The 19,175-nt window shown below is 45.6% G+C and overlaps 1 protein-coding gene across 1 annotated transcript in view; it reads right to left on the bottom strand.

Moving 5' to 3' along the window:
* The window catches only part of ACMSD (aminocarboxymuconate semialdehyde decarboxylase), a 232,552-nt gene that overhangs the window by 131,758 nt on the left and 81,619 nt on the right, over positions 1–19,175 (bottom strand). The window contains exon 5 of the mRNA XM_060257122.1: positions 6,393–6,629. Coding sequence (XP_060113105.1) covers positions 6,393–6,629 — 237 coding nt within the window. The remainder of the gene's footprint in view (positions 1–6,392; positions 6,630–19,175) is intronic.

The following is a 19,175-nucleotide window of genomic DNA, read 5'->3' as shown; positions in this document are numbered from 1 at the left end:
CAGAGACTGACGGGCTGTGAAGTTACTTCCAAGGTAAAATATTTGGGTGTGGAGATAACAATGAAGAATATTGATTTGTTCAAAAATAACTATGAGAAGCTATGGCATAAAATGGATGAAGATATGTTAAAATGGAATAAACTTAATTTGTCATTGTTGGGCAGAATAGCTGCAATTAAAATGAATACTCTACCAAGAATAATGTATTTGTTTCAAACTCTTCCTATTGTGAAAGATAGTAAACAATGTGATAAATGGAGAAGAAAAATCTCAGAATTTGTGTGGGCTGGGAAGAAACCAAGGATCAAAATGAAAATTTTGACAGATGCAAAAGAGAGAGGTGGATTTCAATTACCGAATTTAAAATTATATCAAGAAGCAGTTTGTTTAGGGTGGATAAAATAATGGATAATGCTGTTAAATAAAAAACTCTTAGCGCTGGAAGGTCATGGAAATAAATTTGGTTGGCACGCGTATTTGTATTATGGAAAAAAGAAGATGGACGGTTTTTTCTCTCACCACTCAGTTTCAGTTTGCTTTATTACGGTCCATGACCAAATAAGAACATAAGAGAAGCCATGTTGGATCAGGCCAATGGCCCATCCAGTCCAACACTCTGTGTCACACAGTGGAAATTTTTTTTATATATATACACACACACACACACACACACTGTGGCTAATAGCCACTCATGGACCTCTGCTCCATGTTTTTATTTAAACCCCTCTTGAAGGTGGCCATGCTTGTGGCCGCCACCACCTCCTGTGGCGGTGAATTCCACATGTTAATCACCCTTTGGGTGAAGAAGTACTTCCTTTTATCCGTTTTAACCTGTCTGCTCAGCAATTTCATCGAATGCCCACGAGTTCTTGTATTGTGAGAAAGGGAGAAAAGTACCTCTTTCTCTGCTTTCTCCATCCCATGCATTATCTTGTAAACCTCTATCATGTCACCCCGCAGTCGACGTTTCTCCAAGCTAAAGAGTCCCAAGCGTTTCAACCTTTCTTCATAGGGAAAGTGTTCCAGCCCTTTAATTACTCTAGTTGCCCTTTTCTGGACTTTCTCCAATGCTATAATATCCTTTAAATACACAGCACAATGCAGGCCAACAACAACCACATAAAAATTGTAAAAATCAAGATGGACCTAAATAGGTGAAACATAAGATATTTAAAAAATAAATTTGAAAATAAAATATAGGACATTAGTATGAATAATGAGATATGAGAAATAATAATAATAATATATAAGAAATAATTTGTTAAATACATGGATGAAATATAAGAAATATGGAGATGAGAGAAGACCGCTATGGATAGTGCCAGCTGAAGTAATAAAAATAACGGCTAAGATAGGTGAGGAAAAGTGGTTGTCGTACAATCAATTATTAAAAATACAAAGTGGCAAAATAGAATTGAAAACTGCTGAAGAGCTGAACAATAAATATGATTGGTTTCAAATGCAACAAATTAAGAGTTTGGTGGATAATGATATCAAAACTGAAGGAATAAGAAAAGAACAAACAGAAATAGAAAAAGTTCTGCTTGGAGACAATGAAAAATTAATTTCAAAAATATATAAATTACTTTTAAAATGGTCTATGGAGGATGTAGTGAAATGGGCAATTAATGTAAATAAAGAAATACAGATGGAAAATTGGGAATACTTGTGGAAGAACTCTATGAAGCTCTCGATGTGTCAGTATTAAAGAGAACTGTTTTAAAATGATGTACAGAGGGTATATGACTCCTAAAAAATTGGCAAAGATGAACAAGATGCCAGATAGATGTTGGAAATGTAAAAAACATGAATGTTCTTTCTACTCTATGTGGTGGACTTGTGAAAGAGCAAAAAAGTATTGGCAAATGATTCAACAAGAAATTTCTAAGATCTTGGGATATGATTTTAAGAAAGTTGCAGAGACTTTTCTGTTGGGATTACAAATGGAAAAATTTCCAAAAGAAGATAGAACTATAATTTGGTACTTGCTTTCAGCTGCTAGGACATTGTATGCGCAGTTGTGGAAGCAAGAAAAAATACCAGAGAAATGGGATTGGTTTGTAAAAGTTATGATGTGGAGTGAAATGGACAAATTAATAAGAATTTTAAGAGACGATGATGTAGAAGTTTTTAAGATGGAGTGGAAAAAGTTCAGAAGATACGTAGAAAAAGAGTGGAAAATAAAAGGACATTGGACAATTTTTAATAATGATTAAGTCTTAAAAAAAAAGAAGAATATTAATTTTTGTTTTTATTAGTTAAGGGTACCTTTAAATATTAGTATTTTAAGTAAATAACAGGCGGGGGTCAAGTAACGGGGGGAGGGGTGGGTAGAAAGTAATATATGGGATAGATAAAAGAAGTTATTAATGATGCAAGAAATATGTTACTATATGTTACCAAATAAAATTGTTTTAAAAATGAAAAAACAGAAGTGTTTCTGAACTATGGGCTGGAAACAGGCTCCCAGGATTGGAGAAAGTGGGAGGCACAGTTGCTTTCTGACACTGGCTGGGAGGGGCCATAGAGGAGTGTACTTGGGAAAGGAGCAGGGGAGGATGCTTCTCCACCACCATCATTGCTGGCAGAGTCCTCCTCTCAAACTGCTAACAGCTGCTGGTTTCTCTGGGTGGCACTAGCAACTCTTTTTCCCTCTGCAGAGAGCCCCAGAAAAAGATCAGGGGAAGGATGTTCTGAGATCTCTGGTGATGCCCTGCTTGGGCCAGGCTTCAGTGGGCTGGCAAGATGTGTTTAGTGCCCAAGGACAGGGGTCTGTGATATGCAGGTGGTAGAGGACTACTTTTTTCCACGGCAGGCATTATTTGCACCCACTTTCACCATCATTACACACAGAGGTGTTCACACTCAGGAAGGGGAGGGGAAGGGTTTAAATCTGGTAGACATTTTTGGTGGTCCATAACTGGGACCCCAGAAATGTAATCTGCCCCCAACTTGGAGAGAGTGTAGAGGAGTGGGTGGCAGGGCAAGGTTCACTGTGTGTTTGGTGTGCATAGCTTGCAAGGTGTCCATTCTATACACTTTCGAACCTGTGCCTGACATTTCCCAAAAAGCATTTTCCTGGAGTGCATCTTCTTTGGAAGGGCCATAACTCAGACCCCTTAAGTGCAATCTGCACAAAATTTGGAGGGCATGTAGACATGCATCAGGGGGGAGGTAATTTGCAAGACTGATGCCTCTGGTTTGCACAGAGTCCATTCTATACACTTCTGAGCCTGAGTCTGTCATTTCCCAGAAAGCATTTTCTTGGAGGCACCTTCTTTGAAGGGCTGTAACTCGGACCCTGTAAATCCAATCCTCATCAACTTGAAGGCCAGAGTCAGCCTGTGATCCTCAGAATTTGGTGCATCTAGCATGCTGGTGGGGAGGGGATTCTAACATGTCACAAACCGCATGAACAGTGTTTTATCAGTCAGCAGCAGGACCAGTGCATGTGCCCAGCAGAGCCAATGCCACTACGGCATTACAAAAAAAACAACAACCACCTAACAACAGCGGTGTCAAACATTTGGCCCGAGGGCCAAATCTGTCAGCTTGTATGCATTGAAGCTTTGTTTTATGACCTGAATTGTTTATTTACTGTGAACTAACACTAGTCCGTTTGCTATGCTAACTTTAGAATTGTAGAGAGCTTGTTAGGAGGGGGGGGGAGGTCAGTGCTCCAGCCGGCCTTTGAAATGTAAAACATCTAGCCGTTCCCAGGCGCCTGGAAGAGACAGGCAAGGCCATCAAGGCGGAGGTGCGGCGGCTATGTAGGTGGGAGATAACAGATAGCTGCCCTGGTTCTTCTCAGCCAAGAAGTCCCAGGTTTATGGTGGGAAATGATTTAAACCCTTTGATGTGTATCATTTAAAGCCTTTGATGTGTATCCTTATATGCTCATGCTTGCACCCCTTTCGCTATTAGTATCAACGACCCTGCGTTGTGGTATACATTGTTGTACTCAATAAACAGAAACTTTGTTTTCAGCAAAGCTAGCCTGTTTCATGTTGAAATCTTCAATGTCCCTACGCTGACAAAATCAGGCCCTCAGAGGGCGTCTATCAGGCCCCCCGAGCAACTGGCTGTCATCTGCTTCCCTCTCCTCTCTGGCTTCCTTCTGAATCACAGCTTACTTTGCAAATCTTGCTCAATTGCACAGGAGCTACAGAGCAAAGTCTCTATTTTCTCAATTGGCTGAGGCTCCTCCCTTGGGGAGGGAGAGTTTGATTTGACAGGCTCTCAATTGCACAGCAGAGCTACTGAGCCAAGCCTCTCCTCCTATTGGCTGAGGCTTCTCCTCCTCCTGGTCCTCTGAGGAAGGAAGGAAAGAGCCAAAGCTTCCTTTGCCCATCTCCTTGGGTACCATGGGAGAGATACAAAGAAAGCACCTTTCAGACCAATGAGTGCTAACATTTTAAGCATGTTTGATTTTAAGGTTGGTTTTTTTTTTAAAATCTTTGTGTTTGTCTGTGTCCTTTATAAAGCTTATATCTCTGCTATCTAATCTTAAATAGATACACATACAGCTCAGCCCAACATGGCTCGGCCCTAACAGGACAAAAATCAAATCAGAGAATCTCTGAATTGCGATTTGGGGTAGGGGGGATTTCCTGGGGAACCATTGTTGCCCAGAGATTACCAGGTGAGGGCTGGAGTGCTCTCCAGATGGAAGAGATCAGCTCCCTTGGAGAAAATGGCTGTTTAAATTAGTGTTGCCATCCTCCAGGTGGAGGCTGGAGATCTTCGGCTTTTAAGATCCTATCTGACCTATTTGGGGGGGGGGAGTGCTAAAGCCCTAAGCAAACAATGTTACTCAAAGAATTTCCTGTCTCAAACCCTAATTATTTTTTAAAAACCCTAATAACAGCCCTAACTATGTTGTAAAAACCTGGAAGTGCTCACTGAACAGCGAACACTCAAAAGTCCATATTGTCCTTGATAAAGCAAACTTCTGCAAATCAAAACTTTAAAAACCTCTTTTAGCAGCACTCACTAATACACAGAAATCTTCAAGACTAACCAGCCTCCCCCTGAAAAAGCAACTTCTAGAACTGAAAAATTACAATAACCTCCATTAATACAACAGGTGCAGTACAATAAAACTACCAAAAAACAAGAGAATGACCCAAAACTAAGCAGCCAAACCCGGGACCCAGAAACAGTCCAACAGGATAATTTTAAAAACCTGTAAAAACAGCTGTTGTGGTAACTAGGCCTCAGTCAAGCAAGCCAACCATGAACAGCATGCAAGGTCTGTGAAGGCAGATAGGAAGACTTTCACACAATCTGGGGCAGGCAGAAAGGTTCAGGATCTGTGCTCCTGTGAGATCCTGCTGAATTCAAGGTCTGGGTAAGCTGTTCATAATATTTTAAGCTCTAAATAAACAAATAATGATGATGATGTGCAGGCTCTGATCTGGATAGTCCAGGCAAGCCTGATCTTGTTAGATCTCAGAAGCTAAGCAGGGTCAACTCTGGCAAGTACTTAGATGGGAGACCTCCTTGGAATACCAGAAGTCAAGAGGTAGGGGCAGGCTGTATTCAGTCACCTCCCTGAATATCCTTCAGATCACCAGTACGGGTTAGTCACCAGAGGTTGCCATGTGACTTCCAGGTGTGTGTGCATACACACACACAAACATTATTTTTTTTTTTTAAAAAAATAATGCACAGGGATGTCACAGACAATGCTAAAAAAAAAGCGTTGAAAATTCCATTGCTTGCATTAGGATTGCCAAGTCCCTCCTAGCAACTGGTGTGGGATGGGGGGGGGGGACTTACCAAGAAAGGGAGGGAGGCCCAAGCTAAATTGTGAGAGATGAAGTGATGTCACTTCTGGTGCTCACAGGAAGTGATGTAATCACACAGGAATATTGCAGCAATACTCTGGTATTTGGGGAAACATTCTGTGTTAGAAGTCATATAATAGAAGTTGCCCAGACACTGGTGATGATGACATCACTTCCTGTGCATGCTGGAAGTGACATGGCTGGCAATGTGGCTTTGAGCCTTCCTTTTTCTTCTGATAAGTCCCCCTGTTGGCCAGCTGATCAGTGTGTGTGTGTGGTGGGCTAGCAACCCTAGCTTGCATCTTGTTAGAAGTGAGGTATCAAGAAAATACATTTCAGTTCACCAGCATTGGTATCAAGTCCTGTTGTCTTCTAAGCTCAATTAAGAGCATGATGTAATTCTTAAAATCCCATGCTATTCAGGCCCAACTTAGTTGAGACTATTTCCACCTCTGTTTAAGATCCCAATTCTAAGTTCTTGTTTTCTAAGTAAAAGTTGAGTCTTTCATCATTTTGACATCTGTGGTGTACAACTGTTATCGTCATGGAGAACTTCTACATCTTTTGATGTACCTTCTTAAAAATGAGTGAATACCAACTTACAGCATAGACTGGAAAGAGTTCTGGGACATTCAAGTCCCAATTGTTGATATGGGAACCTATCTGCACACCAGGAAATCCAAGCTCCTTTACACAGCGATGCATTTCTTTCACAGCCAGGTCTGGAGCTTGCATGGGGAGTGTGCCTAGACCAATGAACCTCTTTGGATACTTCTTTACTGTAGCAGCCAAGTCATTATTTAATAATTGGCAGAGATCTAGGGTGTCTTGTGGTTTGGCCTGTAAAAGTGATTAGAAAAAGAATACATTAAAATGTGGATTTGAAGCTGGAAAGAAGCACAAAGGTAGTTTATACAAATAGTTTTCAGATGGAAAGAACCTCTGGAAAAAATGCCTGTAGAGAAAACTGGCATTGTCACTCTGGTTAAGTAAACAACAAAATGGCCTTGTAACAAAGATAACCCATCCAGGAAATGTGGGGGTGGGAGCAGCCATAGTGCCCTTTTTGGATGCCATCCCTTCGATCTGCTGCTGGTCTGCTTGAGCGATGAGTCAGTGCTCGGTGCACGCCATTTCACCCACCGATGAAGTGGTCGCGGAGGGAGGGGGACGGAGGGCTTTATACAGCCTGAAATTGACCTGGGGCGGGGAAGGGAGGGAGGAGGAGGTGTGGGAGCTGGAGCGATGCCGCTGGGGAGGGAGGCATGGTGGGCAAACTAGGCCTGACTTCCCCCTGGCCAGCTGAGCAGCCAGAGTCAGCAGTTTAAAAGGTAAGTTGCTCCCATCCCGTTTTTCTTTTCTTTTTCTTTCTACCTTTTGTCCCTCCTTTCTTTCACTCCTTCCCTCCCTTTTTCTTCCTTCCTATTTCCTTTCTCTTTCTTTTTTCTTTTTGTCTCTATTTGTTTCCAACTCTCTCCCCCTCCCTCCCTTTCATTCCTTCATTCTTTCTATCAGTCTTCCCCACCTATTTGCTTTATTTCCCATTCCCCTTCCTCTCTCTCTTTCTCTCTGTCAGTCAGTCTTTTCCCTGTCTCCTTCCTTCCTTCCTTGCCATTGCTAATCTGAGTACAGCGGGGTGGGGGAGGGGGAGGAAAGAAGCTTGAAATGCCCTGCTATTTCATGTTTCCCCAGCGCTGCCCTTCCTTCCTTCCTTCCTTCCTTCCTTCCTTCCTTCCTTCCTTCCTTCCTTCCTTCCTTCCTTCCTTCCTTCCTTCCTTCCTTCCTTTCTCTCTCTCTCTCTCTGTCTTTTCCTAGTCTTTTCATGTTTTCCCGGGCTGAGAGCTTTTTATATTTTCAGTTTTCTGCTGTGCGATCCTTGTGCTTTTTCTTGATGTTTTATTTTTAAAATTGCATTGCAAAATCCCACTATTTTCCTACCTTTCCTAAACAAAATATTGCAAGAGTTTTAGGCTTGTTTGTGCATCATTTCCTGTCTTCTGACTCCACCCCCAAAAATATCCACCCCCAAAGTATCCTGGCTCCACCCCCAAATTTTAGCGGGCCACGAAGCAGAAGTGTAAAAATAACCGGGCCATGGAGGGGGAAAATTTGGGAAACCCTGGGCTGGACCATGTGTGCCATAAAATGTAACATGAGGTATCAGAGATATAAACTTTATAAAGGTGATTTCAGATGCCAAATGACATTAGCAGGCTTGATTGGTGTGGTATGCAGAGGGGTAGTAGGCACAGAGATATCAGCATTGGTCATGAGACAGGCCTCAGTTTGGTCCAAGAGGATGCAAAGTATAATAGGGAGTCCAATGCAAGGACTTCTTGACTCTTGTCAAGAGCCAGTTTGGTGCAGTGTTTAAGTGTGTGGACTCTTATCTGGGAGAACCGGGTTTGATTCCCCACTCCTCCACTTGCACCTGCTAGCATGGCCTTGGGTCAGCCATAGCTCTGGCAGAGGTTGTCCTTGAAAGGGCAGCTGTTGTGAGAGCCCTCTCCAGCCCCACCCACCTCACAGGGTGCCTGTTGTGGGGGAGGAAGGTAAAGGAGATTGTGAGCCGCTCTGAGACTCTTCGGAGTGGAGGGTGGGATATAAATCCAATATCTTCATCTTCTTCTTCTTCTTGTCCAGAAGCCAGTGGAGGGGCTCAGCCATGGCCACCTTGTGGGGGAGGAAGGCGTGGTAGAAATTTAAGAGACGGGATTTGAATATATCATTAATGGGAAGAATAGCTTCGATTAAAATGAATGTATTGGCAAGATTGCTATTCCTATTTCAAACTATACTGGTTTGAAATATGGAGCAGAGGTCCATCAGTGGCTATTAGCCACAGTGGATGGGCCATTGGCCTGATCTAACATGGCTTCTCTTATGTTCTTATGGTTCTCTTAACTAATGCCTTCTTTCAAGAACTGAACAAAATGATTTCGACATATATTTGGCAGAAGAAAAAGCCAAGGATTAAACTTAAAGTACTGCAGGATTTTTAAAAAAAGCGAGTCTAGGCCTGCCAGATTGGCAATTGTATCACAGGGCCTCAGTATTGACTTGGTTGAGAGATTGGGCTTTGTTACAAGACACCTCCTTTTGGAGGGGCATGAACTTACCCAAGGCTGGCATGCGTATTTGTGGTATCAAAGATTAGAAGGGCACTCCTACTTCAAAAATCACTGGCTATAGAAATCGCTCTACCATACACTGTTAAAACTGAAAATCTACAAAAGTATTCCAAGATGGGTATCCCCTGTTGAAGCTTTTACACCACCAAATCTTATGAAATTAAACCAATGCTATAGTATGAGGATTTATTGCAACAAGATAAGCAACTAAAAACTAAGGAAGAACTAGAAACCGAGAATATTGATATGAGATGGTGGCTCAGAATGCAAATAGAGTCCAGATATGTAAAGGACAAGGTAATAGGGTTTAACATGGATCAATATCTGTTTGATAAGATATTTTTAGGCCCTCGAGAAAAATTAATTTTGAAAATTTATTCTTATTTATTACAGATGAGGATGCAAGATGAGATTGTGAAAGACAATATGGTACAGTGGGCAAAAAATATAGGACGTAATATTATTTTAGATGAATGGGAGACGGAGGCCGAAGTCAGACGCACATAAACTGATGAGATGGGCATGGATGAAAGCCAGATGCATGTCGGATTTTATGCTGTTGTCCAAACATCAGCATCTGGCAATGGTCGTTGGCTCGTTCGTGTCCCGAACTGCAACAACTGAGACGCGGTCTTTTTTGATAGTACATTAAATCCAGAATAAGAATGCTTCTGACGACTCCTGCGCGTACTTTCTGTTTGAACACTCCATTGTAGCCGACTCGTCGCAAGCGCACATCCGCTTCCCTGCGAGAGCCCATTCCAAATGATATCATTGCGCCAGCAATTGTTGACTCAGCCTTCCATCCTTCAGAGGTCGGTAAAATGAGTAACCAGCTTGCTGGGGGGGGGGAAGTGTAATGACCGGGGAAGGCAATGGCAAACCACCCCGTAAAAGGTCTGCCATGAAAACTTTGTGAAAGCAGCGTCACCCCAGAGTCGAAAACGACTGGTGCTTGCACAGGGGACCTTACCTAAATGGGGGGGGCAGATCACCCACATTTGCTGCCTCCCTGCCAGGGGAGGAGAATGATCCACCTTTGCCGTCTCCCCGCCAGGCGGAGAGACAGCAAAGAGAGTTGCTGTGCGCCCCCCCATTTAAACACCACAGCAGGGTGTTTAAATGGGGGGGAGGAAGATCCCACACCTTTGCTATCTCCTCGCCAGGCGGAGAGACAGCAAAGAGAGTTGCCGTGCGTCCCCCCCCCATTTAAACACCATGGAAATGTTGGAAATTTGTTCCGCAGGGCCTATAAGATGGCACTCTTCCACCAGGCATTTGTAAACTAGACTGCTGGCCACTACAGTCCTAGGTAACATATGAACCATCCCTTGAAATCCGCTGTACAGCAGCTGCGGAGCAGACAATTCAAGACTGGCTTACAGAGAATCGGAAACTAAGATTATAGCACCGAAATATTTTATGTATTTTATATTTTTATACTATTCTATAATTTTTGGTTTTAATGTATTACTGTATTTACTCATACACATGCATTGTGAGCCACCCTGAGCCCGCCATGGTGAGGGCAGGATACAAACGGAATAAAATAAATAAATAAATAAATGTACAAAGCAGGTGGGGTCATTTTACCACATGTGGACTTGTGCGAAAGATTATCGGAAGATGGTTCATGAACTATTACAAAAGATTTTGAATATGCAGATCCAACTTAAACCAGAACTGCTTTTGTTGAATATGTTCTCTACAGACTATACAAAAGAAACAACTTTGATGGCACACATTAATACTGCAGCTAGGATTTTATTTGTTCAGAAATGGAAGCTCCAAGAGTTATCTAAAAAGCAAGAGTTGATAGGGAAAGTACTGGAAGTAGCGGAGATGGACTATTTATCTTTAATGCTTGTTGAGAAATCCATAGAGGAAGCAAGAAAATATTGGGAAAAGTTATATGTATAGTTAGATAGATATTTAAACTGCTTTAATGATGACTGGTGGTAGATACTCTTTGTCATGAGCCCTGACGAGGAGGAGCTGGAATGGTTAACAGACCTGGAAGAGTTGCCAGCTAGTTCCTCAGCTGAACAAACAGCAACTGACCCATCAATCACTCTCCAGGCACCAGTGTCAGCTGTTGATGATCAATCTCCTCCAAGTTTTCCTCCTCTCATCTCAAGAGTTCGAAGCAGGCTCCAGAAAGAACTTTCAGAGTGAAGACATGAGGCACGCCAATGCTTCCCCATTCCCTTTTTCATTTGAAAAAATAAAAATCTTTAAACATGGAAATTTAAGAGGCTGAGAAATGCTTGTAGCTCTGCCTTGGTGGGAGCCGGCGCATTGCATATGGTCTAGATCTTGTCTTGTGCCAGGTGGATCCCGCTGGCATCCACTGTATAGCCTAGAATGTCAATTTTTGGGATCTCCAGAAGGCAATTTTCCCTCTTTACCTTCAGCTCAGCTGAGTCAAAATGCTGGAGCACTGCATGAAAGTGGAAGGCAAAATCTTCCTCTGTGGCCACAGCGATCAACACATTGTCGGAAAATGACTGGACCCTAGGGATGCCTTTTAAAAGAGAGTCCATCAAGTTCTGAAAAATCCCCGGAGCCATGCTGACCCCGAACTGGAGGCACTTGACTTGGAAAGCATCTCTGTGCATCACGGTGTGGGCTTCGGCTGTGGCGGCATCCACTGGAAGCTGCTGGTAAGCCTGGGCCAGGTCCAATTTTCTGAAAATCTTGACCCCCACTAGTGAAGTAAGCACATGGCTGACCACAGGGACCGGGTAGGCGTGATCCTGCAGGGCCCTATTTATTGTGCATTTCTAGTCCGCACAAATACGGATGCTGCCGTTCAGCTTCACTGGGGTAACGATGGGGTTTCCCATTGTGCACTGGAGACCGGCTCTAAGACCCCTTGTGCCATGAGGCGATCCAATTCCTCCTCAATTTTAGGTTTAAGTGCGAAGGGGACACGTTGGGCCTTCAGCCTTATGGGCTGCATGCTGGGGTTCAGCTGCAGGGACACCAGAGGGCTGGTGTAAATTACCAGGGTTCCATTGAATACAGCTGGGAATTCCCCACAAATGAGCTGAAAATTCATGCTTGTAGGGGCCTGGTGGATGTCAGTGATTCAGATTCCTAAAGAATCAAACTAGCAATGGCAGGGTTCCCTCCTACTGTCTGTATTTTACCCTGAAGAACCTGACCCCTTGTATGGCAACCTCCTGTTTCTGGAAGTCTTGAACTATTACCGGGGTATATTACCGGGGTATAGACTGGGTCCCCCCCCAGGGCACAGTTGTTTAAGGGCCTGGGCCGAGATTACCATGAAGGTGGCCCCTGAGTCAATCTCCATTTTGCATGGAGCACCCTCTATGAGCACTGTAGTCTTAAGTTTGTCTGGGGAGGGCATAGATAGTTGGCATACCTGGCCAGCCGATGTTGTGAGGGAGTGTAGCTTCTCAATGATGGCGACTTCTTGGCATCGGCCATTTTGTCACTGGGTCACTCCCCCCACAGTATGGCAAATTGGTTTGGATCTGCAGACTCGAGCAATGTGACCCGTTTCTCTGCATTGGTGGTAAATGGCATCACAGAAGTTGCAAAAGGGCAGGCCAGGATAGTGGGTTGTGGCATGAAGTGGGCAGTGAGTGCCATGATAAGCTGGTCAAAGGTTGCATTCTTGAGCGTGGTGGGCACGATGAGGCCTTGGGCCAGCTCCAGGGTGGCAGTCCCATAGGAACCGAGAAGCAGGGCCTTCTTCTTGGACCCTTCAATTTCATGGAACTCAACATAATACTGCAGTCGTTCCAACCAGGTCTCCAATAGCTCAGGGAAGGCCATTTCAAACTCAGGCAGCATTCCTGGTGTGACGGCCAAGTTGATGGAGATGGCGATGTGATGTGCAGAGCTGGATGTGGAGGCAGCAATGCGTGGAGTGGTGCCAGTTGCCAGGGCTTACTCACCAGGATCCCATCCTCGTCACCGCTATAATATAGTGGGTCCAATACAAGGAGAAGATGCGTAGCAGTGATCATAGCTCTCTTTATTAGTTACAGAATGGTAATGGCTGAACTAGAAGATTGCTGGACTGGGCCAATGGGGCCAATTACATACACTTCAAGGTTCCTGCACCATTGGATCATTCAAACCAGCTGGGGGCCTGTTGTCAAGCATGAGATTTCAAAATAACCAGTCCTTGGATTTTGAAACAAAGTTAGGTTTATTGATAATCCATGTGCCTCATTCGAGCTGAAGATTGGGACTGATACTTTGTAGCACTAGTATACATGCTTTAAAATGGCACATCAAAGGTTCTATAAACAATTCTACATTCACGTGTGAAATTCGCACTCTGGGTTCCTTATCTATATTGCGGTTAGCACATCCTGGGTTCAGGCCTGGCTGGGCCTGGGAACGAGTCCCAGGAGGTCTTATCTTCAAAGAGGACATTCCTGCATCTGTTAGTAAAGCGAAAGAAGAAAGGCGGGGGCTGCTACTTTGATGTGCTCACATTTTAGCTTTGGGTTAGTAACAACTCTACAAACAGAATTCTATAACATACAAGTAACAATTCTAAGATCTGGCTTCAGTAATATAGAATGGGTATACAATACTTGACATACTGCCCCTCCTAAGCTCTTGCTTGGGGTTTGTCTGGGTGCAGTAGGTAAAATCTTTTGAGGAGGAGTGGGGTTCGGAGGTCGGATGCTTTCACCCACTCATCACAACTAGGGGGGAAATACTTCCAGCGCACTAAGAAGTATAACACCCCCCTTTTCTCTCTCACATCCAATATCTCCTGTACCTCATGATGACTCTGACCCTTCACTTGAATAGGTTTGGGCTCCGATGGGTGGGGATGCAAACTCGTAGCCCCCGGATCTCACCGAAGAAGGCTGCAATGGAAAACAGGATGAATTTTACTAAACAGTTTTGGTAATTCTAATTCTGTCACTTTGTTGATTACTCTCTTTATCTTAAAGGGTCCCAGATATTTGTAAGCCAGGTTCCTGGAAGTCTGTGGTAACAGCAGGTTTTTTGTAGACAGGAACACAGTCTCTCCTACTTTAAAGTCCCATTCTGGGGTGTGCTTTTTGTCATAATGTGCTTTATAGTCCCGTTTGGCTGCATCCAGGTTTTCTTGAATAACAGTCCACCCCTTCCCCAGCATCTCCAACCACTGCTGACAAGAGGAGGGGTTTTTGGTTCCATTGTCCTCAGGCAACAGTGGGAATGGTTTCCCCTCATAACCATTCACAATTTTAAATGGGAAGGCTTTGGTTGAGCTATGGAGGCTATTATTGTATCCATATTCTGCAAACGGCAGCAGCTCCACCCAATTGGTCTGTTGATAGTTCAAATAGCACCGTAAATAGTGTTCCAGAAGCGCGTTTACGCGTTCCGTCTGCCCGAGGGTGATAGGCGGAGCTCAACCCCTGTTCTATGTCCGTTAGTTTGCAGAAATCCCGCCAGATGTTGGCAACGAACTGCAGGCCGCGGTCGCTAATGACCTTATCGGGGAAGGAGTGGACTCTAACAATGTGTTGGAAAAATAAGTGCGCCAGCTTCTTTGCGATGGGCAGCTTTTTGCATGGAATGAAATGTGCTTGCTTTGAAAAAGTATCCACTACTACTAGTATTACGGTTCTGCCCTGAGAAGCCGGTAGTTCCACTATAAAGTCCATAGACACTACAGACCATGGCCGCTCTGCAGTCTGAGTGGATTGAAGGAAACCAGGGGGTTTCCCACCTCACTTTTTTGTCATTATACACACTGGGCAAGTGGTTACAAATTCTGAAATATCTTTCTTCATTTGGGGCCACCAGAAATGTCTATTGATCAGATGCAACGTCTTTACATAACCGAAGTGGCCAGACAGTTTATTACAAGGACAGTGTTGTAATACCTCCTGCCTCAGTGCTTTTGGCACATATGGTTTTCCATCGTGATACCAAAAGCCCCCAGTCCCTTTAGTTAATACTTCTGGCTTCCCTTTGCCTTCTCGTTCTGCTTCCTCTATCAGTCTATTACTCCCCCATGGCTCTGGTGTTCCTTTTTTCTTCCCTGACCAGGTGGTCATGGCTCCAGCCACCGTGCTGGGGGAATGATGGAGTCCACCACCTCCTCCCTCTGACTCTCATGCTGGGGCAACCTGGATAGCGCATCGGCTAGGAAATTCTTTGCCCTGGGAATGTGCTTTAGAGTGAAGTCGAACTTCGCAAAGAATCCCGCCCACTGAATCTGCTTTTCAGTTAATTTCCTCCGACCAGTCAGCGTTTCTAAGTTCTTATGATCAGTCCAGATCTCAAATGGCACCCTCGCCCCCTCTAGCCAGGACCGCCATGTTTTCAATGCGAAAGTTACTGCAAACGCCTCCTTGTCCCACACCGACCAGTTATGCTGCTCTTGTGAAAATTTTTTAGAGATGTAGGCACATGGTCACAACCTCCCTTCCGAATCTCATTGCATTAATATGGCTCCTACGGCCACATCGGAGGCGTCGCATTGGACCATGAAAGGCTTAAGTTCATCAGGATGGCTTAATACTGGTTCGCTCGTAAACAACCATTTAAGTTTCTCGAAGGCTTTTTGGCAAGCGGGAATCCATGCTAACTTTGCTCCCGGCTTCTTCGCCTCCGGCCCCTTCCCCTTAGTTTTAAGTAAGTCCGTTAGGAGCAACATCACCTGGGCGAACCCCTGAATGAAGGTTCTGTAAAAATTTGTGAACCCAAGAAAGGATTGTAGCTGTCTACGTGTCCTCGGGGGTTCCCAATCTAATACCGCCTGGATTTTGGCAGGGTCCATGGCAAGTCTCTTCCCGGAAACTCTGAACCCTAGATAGTTAAGTTTGGTTTGATGGAACTCATACTTGGATAGTTTCGCAAACACCTTGTGCTCATACAAGGTGGAGAGCACCCTCCTCACTAGCAGTATGTGGGAAGCCAGGTCTTTGGAATAGATAATGATGTCATCTAGGTACACCATTACCTCCTTGTACAAGTATTCCCTCACAACCTCATTGATAAAGTTCATAAACACCCCTGGGGCTCCATGTAATCTGAAAGGCATCACAAGATACTCGAACTGCCCCATTGGAGTGTTGAAGGCTGTCTTCTACTTGTCCCCCTCTTTGATCCGCACTCTAAAGTACGCGTCCCTCAGGTCCAGTTTTGTGAAAATGGATCCCTCGTACACCGTACTCAGTAGATCTTTAATCAAAGGGATGGGATATGCATTGGACATCCAACTCCGATTTATCCCACGAAAATCACTGCAAAGCCTAAGGCTCCCGTCCTTCTTTATCCGGAAAAGCACCGGGGCGGCGTGCGGGGCAGTGGCCAGCCGGATAAAGCCTCTTTTGAGGTTTTTGTCTATGAACTTCCGTAGTTCTGCCTTCTCAGCCCACCCCACGGAGTATAGTTTGGCTTTAGGCAACTCCTGGCCAGGGATTAGTTCGATTGCGCAATCGGTGCTTTGATGTTGGGGAAGCTCATTCGCCTCCTCCTCGCTGAATACTCTGCGCAAGTCTCTGTACTCTCTGGGGACAGACCGAATCTCTTCCACCAACACACACATCTTTTCGTTCTTTGGGGGAGGGTTAGGCCCCCAGGACCCCAACCAGTGATGGTGTCTGCACCTTCTGTCAGCGAAATCTATCGTTTGGTCCCCCCATTGTATGTCCAGTTGGTGCTTCACTAGCCACCCGACCCCTAATACAATGTCAGAGAAGGAGGGGGCGATCACGAACATTTCTATGTCCCAATGGTCCTCTATCCCTGCTGGTACTCCCTGAGCCTCTTCTACGCAAGGCTCCCCCCTCATTACTGACCCGTCCATTTGCTCGAATTGGATCGGGTGGGGTAGGGGCTTCCGCACCAGTCCTAAAGTGTCCATTAATTTGGAGGTGATAATCTCCCTCGTGCACCCCGAGTCGATTATGGCTCGGGCATGGATGAAGCGTTTAAGCTTTTGGTTCAGCAATGTCAATGGTACAAAAAATAAGGATCCAGTCACTCTCACCCGCAATGGTGCCGTTAGATCTACGACCTGCCTCCTGGCACCTCTCAGTGCAGGTTGCTCTCGTTTTCCGCTGGCTCTGTTCCCCAAAACTCCTCACTGGATGCGTCCACAATTATAGTAACCTCATCTAGCGCCGCCGACATTGTGGTTCTTCCCCGAACCGACTCTTTGAGTCTAGTCGAAGTCTTCTTTGGTCCCGCCGCCGTTGGCTTCGGAGTAAGGGGGGGGGGATCGAGGTTTCTCCAGGCAGTTGGCCACCAAGTGATTTGGATCACCACATTGGAAGCACTTGCGCCCCGGGGGAGGTTTTGGCGTCCCCCCCGGATCACGGTCTTCTTCCCGTCTGACTTGGCCCCCGACCGAGCCTCACGTCCCCCCTTTCCCCCTTGCTGCAATTGGCATTGGAGGGCCACCCGCTTCATGTTAGTCTCTACCTCACCTGCCAGCTGTACCCATCCCACCAGGGTGGTGGGAAGAGCTTATTGCAGGGCTCGATCCAGCAGGCTCGCGTTTGGCCATCTCTGGAACTCCTCGATCTTCATCATCTCACTCCATCCTCGTACTTTGGCTGAGTGGGCCCTGAAATCGGCCGTGTACTCACATACAGATTTCACCCCTTGCTGCATCTTGCACAGGGCTGTGATGGCCTGGGTCTCCTGAAGGGGGTCTTCGTATTGAGTTAGTAGTTCCTGCAGGAACCTGCCCACAGTGTTGAGCTCAGGGCCCCTTGTCTCGTACAGGCTCACGTACCATCTTCTTGCTGCTCCCTTCAGTTTTGACCCGAGGTAATCCACTTGGCTGAACTCATTATTGTTCCCCCAATAGTGCATGTAACTATTGGCTTGAATGGTGAAGTACTCTACTTCTTCAGGGTCACCATCGAAGGTGGCATCTAGTTCTCGCCCCCTCCTGTAGTCTCGAGGGGCTGGGGGTCCCGGTGGCGGTGCGGGGCCTCCTGGTTGCCCAGGTACCACTGGGTCCACTGGGCGTGCCGGCACGTTTGGTGGTGCCGGTGGCACTGGTACTGGGGCAGCTGGTGGAGCTAACGGGGGCCTCCCGAGGTCGCGCCTCAGCATCCGATCGATCTGCCTCTGCATCTCTTGCGCCATGAAGGTGGCGTTGGCTTGGATTTCATCCTGTAGCTCCCTCGCCATGGCAGTCATTTCTCCTCTCACAGTTTCCAGGATATCTGGTTCTTTCGGGTTGCCCCCCTCTTCCTCCTCCGACCCAGCTGGACGGCCGTCCTCTGGTTGGGGTCCACCCCGCTCGTTCTCATCCTTTATGGGGCAATCCTCCCGGCTTCCCCTGGGGTTCCCGCTGCCTTTGCTTCCTCACATCAGCCTCGATAGGATGATTTCGTGGCGTGCTGGCACCTCGTCCATTAGTGCTGTGGAGGTGCGCAGCTCCCACTTCTGCGGAGTGATGAATAGTTGCATGTGTAGCGGGGATCCTCGGCCCCTGACTCTCCAAGTCCCAACGATGTGCCGTGGGGGGGGGGCGGTCCGCAGTTCTACTCCTTTGAACAGATCAGTAGGTTCTCTGTTGTCTGGTGCTCTTTCAGCCATCCGGATTAAAAGTTGCCAGGTCAGATGAACTCTCAGTCCCAAAATGTCAAGCATGAGATTTTAAAATAACCAGTCCTTGGATTTTGAAACACAGTTAGGTTTATTGATAATCCATGTGCCTTATTCTAGCTAAAGATTGGGACTGATACTTTGTAGCACTAGAATGCATGCTTTAAAATGGCTCATCAAAGGTTCTATAAACAATTCTACATTCACGTGTGAAATTCACACTCTGGGTTCCTTATCTATATTGCGGTTAGCACATCCTGGGTTCAGGCCTGGCTGGGCCTGGGAACAAGTCCTAAGAGGTCTTATCTTCAAAGAGGACATTCCTGCATCCCCCTCCAACCTAGAAATAGCAGCTCTCCAGCAGCCCTGGCCTCACTCAATGCACAGCAGCCAAGAAGGTCAGAGCGCCTGCTCCAGCTGCAATGCCACTGAAGATGTTCGCCGCAGCTGAGAACAAAACGTCTGGAAGAAAAACTTTCTCCAGTAGAATATGGCACTTGAGCCCGAAAGATTCTACAAACCCTAATTCCTGCATCTGTTAGTAAAGTGAAAGAAGAAAGGTGGGGGCTGCTACTTTGATGTGCTCACATTTTAGCTTTGGGTTAGTCTACAATCGGAATTCTATAACATAAAAGTAACAATTCTAAGATCTGGCTTCAGTAATATAGAATGGGTATACAATGCTTGACACCTGTGA

The sequence above is a fragment of the Heteronotia binoei genome, chromosome 16, assembly GCF_032191835.1.
Source record: "Heteronotia binoei isolate CCM8104 ecotype False Entrance Well chromosome 16, APGP_CSIRO_Hbin_v1, whole genome shotgun sequence".
NCBI classification, from domain to species: Eukaryota; Metazoa; Chordata; class Lepidosauria; order Squamata; family Gekkonidae; genus Heteronotia; species Heteronotia binoei.
The sequence above is the reverse complement of the archived record's forward strand: the minus strand, read 5'-3'. Positions and strand labels throughout refer to the sequence as shown.